The 4,956-nt window shown below is 27.3% G+C and overlaps 1 protein-coding gene across 1 annotated transcript; it reads right to left on the reverse strand.

Annotated features, from left to right (window-relative positions):
• Positions 1 to 4,142: 4,142 nt before the first annotated feature.
• Positions 4,143 to 4,613, reverse strand: LOC119616485 (dolichyl-diphosphooligosaccharide--protein glycosyltransferase subunit DAD1). The gene has a single exon (XM_037972847.1). It carries the CDS (start codon positions 4,505 to 4,507, stop codon positions 4,169 to 4,171), a length of 339 nt encoding a protein of 112 aa, XP_037828775.1. The 5' UTR covers positions 4,508 to 4,613; the 3' UTR covers positions 4,143 to 4,168.
• Between the last annotated feature and the right edge of the window lie 343 nt (positions 4,614 to 4,956).

The raw sequence follows: 4,956 nt of genomic DNA on the forward strand, positions 1-4,956 counted from the left end.
AGCTCCAAGCTTAGCTTAGATTGTAAACTCATCCTTTCGCCCATGTGATGACAATCGCAAGATTATCAAATCGCAAATGATTTGAAAATCGCCAAATTTGTTTAAGTATGTGATGAAGTTCGCGCGTTTTGTTTGCGTTTAGTAATTTTTCTAAGTCTTTTTCGAAACAATAAAACATAAAATAAAAAGGAAAACCGTCAATACAAACGAAAACAATTGAAAAAATTATGAGAAACATCCAAAAAATAATAAAACATACATACATATCGTCACCTAAAACGCCAACGGCCCTATCTAACATTTTTAAAATTTTACAGGAGAAGCAAAAACCTATTTATATTTAAAAGTTTGTTTCAGTCAACGCGATTTATTTGTTTTTGGTCAATTTGATGTGGACATTTGTTTTGATGCAATACATTAGAATCAACAATAAAATCGATTTTGAATTTTTGGTTAGTTAGGGCCGTTTGCGTTTCAGGTGACGATATGTGACAGAAAATAAAAAGGAAAATGGTCAATACAAAAGAAAACAATCGAAAAAAATTATGAGTAAAATCCAAGACTTTTTTGAAATTGTTATTTTTAAATAAAATTATTAAAAAGCGTTATTAGTCCTCATCAACACTAGAAGAAAACATGTCTGATTTAATTTTTCAATCATTTGATCTATAGCACACTTATTTTGCGATTTGATTTCACAATCGCCAATGTTAGACGAAATGCGGTTGTCATCACATGGCCGTTTATAATTCTATTGTAAAACCACGGCCTAAGCATCAAATATAGAAAAAATTCAAAGACGCAAAAATAAGATTCTTAGAATAATCACCAATGCCCCTTGATATACATATCAAAAACTCAAATATACATAAATAATTTAATTTAAATCTACCATTAGTGAAAGCTGATATAGAAAAGCGCGTTGTAAATTATTTCACAAAGCTTGAGACCCACCCGAATAATCTTGCCCGCGAAATATTGAATTACAACGGCCATATCCGATTAAGGAGGAGAGACACAACCGAAATTATCCGATTCCAGGAGGAAGCAGTACCAACATAAGAAACCTGATTTTTCGTTCGGCAATGGCTGGACTTAATAAATGGATTTTAAAATAAATATATGAAGTAGGTACTTATTGTTAGTGGATTTAAAAAAATGAAGATACAATAAATAAATGCAATACGAAAAAAATATTGATTCAGATGATGAACATTTTGTATTGTTTGTACATTTACAGATACATTTTAACATTTTGTACAACTCTTAGATATTTCAATGACACTAACATCATGTCTCATATCCGCTCAAATTTTCGCTCCAATTGAAAATCAATACATTTCCCGCGTCCTCTATATGTAGACGATTCCAATTTTCCCGGTTATTTTGTACATTTCTTCAATATATTAAACAGAAGATAGTACGTACCTACATGCAATTTGAGAATATTTTGCAAAAAATATTCGTTCATTACTCATTTAAATTATTAATTCTTTTTAATGCACCGTTATATTTTAGAACTGTATCCTTTAACTGTTTTTCTTCTGTAAGGTCATTTTTTGAGTTTGATTATACACTGAAAATAATCCATGCTTAACTTTACGAAAAAAAATTTCGTAACTACTTTTTTCGTAATATTTACAAAAATTTCGTGTATAATACGAAATGTTATTTAATAAAACCCTTTTCTATTTTTACGAAAGTACGAAAACCTTTCGTAATATTGTTTTCTTAAATTTTAGCGAAATTAAACATAATGATATTAATTTTATTACCATTAAGGGCCAATCTTTAGGTGAAAGATTAGCGATTAAATTAAAATTAATCCTCGAAAGATGTTTTTGAGTACTCAATTAGTTAATTTTGTTTGCAAGTTTAAGCGTCCAATGGAGGTGGTTTAATCTTAAGCACGAAATGCAAAAGTGTAAACAGCTGATTCAAAAAAATTAATAATATGTTTATAAATATAAACATTAAAATGTTCTATTTATTGATTAGTATAAATTATGGCCACTTCAAAATACATTTTTTTGTTTTTAATTTAAGTTTTCATTAATTTTCATATTAAATTTACAATTGTCTTCTTCTTTTTTATAAAATATGCATTGTTTTGATAACAAACATTGAAGTTTTCTGTTGTTTTGTATGGCAACACTGCGAAGTTTAATCTTGTACTCAAAAACATCAAAGGGGATTAACATAAGATTAAATTTATTTTTAGATTAACTAAACTGATTATTAATTGGCATTTGATTACCATCTCAAAATCTTGCTCTAAATAAAACTACAACATTTTTATAAAATTTAAGAAAAAGTATAATATAATTCACGAACTATTTTCATAAAAACAATGTAAAATTCGTGTGGAGAATAATTTTTAACTAAAATTAGAAAAATTATTTTAAAATGAACAAAAATGTTTGCATAAACTAATATTTCGTAAATTTTGCATATTTATTCAAAATTCACTTTTTTCAATTTATGTAAATCAATTTTTCAAAGATTATTTTGCATTATACTGAAATATTTCGTACAATTTCGTTATATTACGAAAGAATTTCGTGGTGCGAAACAACGAAAGATTCGTACAATGTACGACATTTTTCGTATATATTAGGCATGGATTTTTTTCAGTGTAGAGGTGTTGTATTTAAAAAATAATTTACAAAAACATAGATTAGTATTTAAAATTTTTGCAATTGGAAAATTTATTAGGACAGTATTTATTACCTATCATGTAAATTGAACAAATATTTTAAAAAATATTACAAAATATGTTTTTAAATACATGCTGTACGGACAATTGTTTGAGTCAGATTAAATTTCAATGAATGTAAAACCTTTTTAAAAGTAAATGTTGTTGGGCTTATTTCATATTGTCATATGAAATCCAAAAGGTCCCAAGTTACAAAAAAAACAAAATCGACTTTTTTATTGATTATGACGCAACGTTTAAAAATACATGTTCCTACTAAATTTTACACTTCTACAATCAAAATCAACGTCGCTATTTTCGAAATTCTAAAAGATTATGTTCTAAAAATACCTTAAAATTCATGAAAATTTTAAAATTCTTTTGAGTTTTTAACTTTGAAATTAGATATTTTTGTAACAGCTTTAGAATTTTTTCAAAAAAAAATTCCAATTTCCGAAAATTTGTATGAAAACAAAGAGGCCTTATGCTTTCCATGTTTTTGAATATTTGATCAACAAAAACCGATTTTAATTTAGTTAAAAATGTTGAAACTTACTATTTTTTAATGTAACAAACCTCCTTTTGGGTTTCAGAAAAAACAAATTGTCAAGGGCGTAAGTTTCATATCCCCGCAATTAAAACAAAAACCGAAAATTTTTCTTCAAATACTAATTTATCAATAAAAAATAAGCTTAACTTGAGAAAATTTTGAAAATTATTTATCATTTTAAAAGGTTTTTTGCTTCTCCTGAAAAATTTGTTCAATGTAACTTAGGGATTTTTGGATTTCATAAGATGATGTTTTTTATTTACAAAAAATATAAGATATTATACCTTAAAGTGGTTTTCTTAATCTAAATTTAAAATAAAATGAGAATTTCCCAAATGTAATCAGTTTAGAAGAACTGCTTTATATATTTCCTTCGATATTATTTGCAATTACAAAACCCATGCAAAAAAATTACAAAAAATAGTAATTACGTGTTTTCGTCAAATATTTGATAGATGTGAATGTACCTTTAGTTTTTTAATTTCTTCAAATAAGAAACTTACATATCTGAAACAGTTTAAATGATTTTTTGTACAGCCGGTACATTACCATCACAAAGTATACAAAGGTGTCATCTGATCTGGGGTTTAACGAACACCAACTTCTAAAAATGTTATATCTGTTCTAAAAATGCTGAAACTAAAAAAGAAGTGACAAATGTTTTTACGTTTTTCAGCTTATTTAAAAGTGCAATCAACTCATAAAAATATTGCTTGCGGTCGTAAATGCAGTACAAAAGGAAATTTTATGAAACTCCTATCACAACCGCATCTGTATTTAAGAACGCACCCATTATTTGAATACAATCTAGTATAGGTATCTAGGGCTATATCGTTACTTCAATAAAAATGCGGAAATGTCTAAATATCTTTAACTAATTTAATGACACATAAAAGATATTTTTATTTTGAAATGTTTTATTTTTATCCAATGAAGTTCATTACAACCAAATGTAAAATAACATGGGCAAAAATGAAATCAGCAAATCCTCGTTCTGGTGAAATTCCTGCAAACACATTTTTGTTTTGTGGGTTTGCTTGTAACCTTAAGCACACTCCCAGTACAAAACAGCTCACGGTACTGATAAATCCAGAGAGAAAAGAATTAAAGGGAAATGTGCCAACCATACAACAATAAACGAATTGAATTATGCCGGTTAGTAATATATAAGCAAGATAAATATCAACGATTTTCAATTTCTTAGGCGTCTTGCTTATGTAGTCATTGTAAAACTTTTCCAAAACTGCTTTTATTTCCACCATTTTTAATATTGCGAAAGATTATCAGGTTTTACAATTATACTAACAAACACGTCAACTAATAAAAAACTGATGAGCATAAACAATATTCGACAGCAATATGTACAGGGTGACAACAATAAACAGTTATTTTCAATGGGAATTTATCACCTGTCTCTATTAGAGAAATATTTATTATGCTAAACGTCAAACTGTTGTCATGATAACATATTAGCAGGTACAGACAGCATTTATTAGCGTTATAGCGCGTTATGAATGTGTTGTCTAAACAATTGTTTAGACAACGTTGTCTTGATAACAAACGTCATTGTATTGTAACCAGTGTGTATTATTTATAATGCTAAACGTCAAATTGTTATGATAAAAAATTAGCAGGTACAGACAGTATTTATTAGCGTTATAACGTCGTTATGACAGTGTTTTTATTTTGAAACATTTTATTACCCCTACGT

Source organism: Lucilia sericata, unplaced genomic scaffold (genome assembly GCF_015586225.1).
Source record: "Lucilia sericata isolate MDLA Ls3-8-SP2 unplaced genomic scaffold, ASM1558622v1 Contig000074F_arrow, whole genome shotgun sequence".
NCBI classification, from domain to species: Eukaryota; Metazoa; Arthropoda; class Insecta; order Diptera; family Calliphoridae; genus Lucilia; species Lucilia sericata.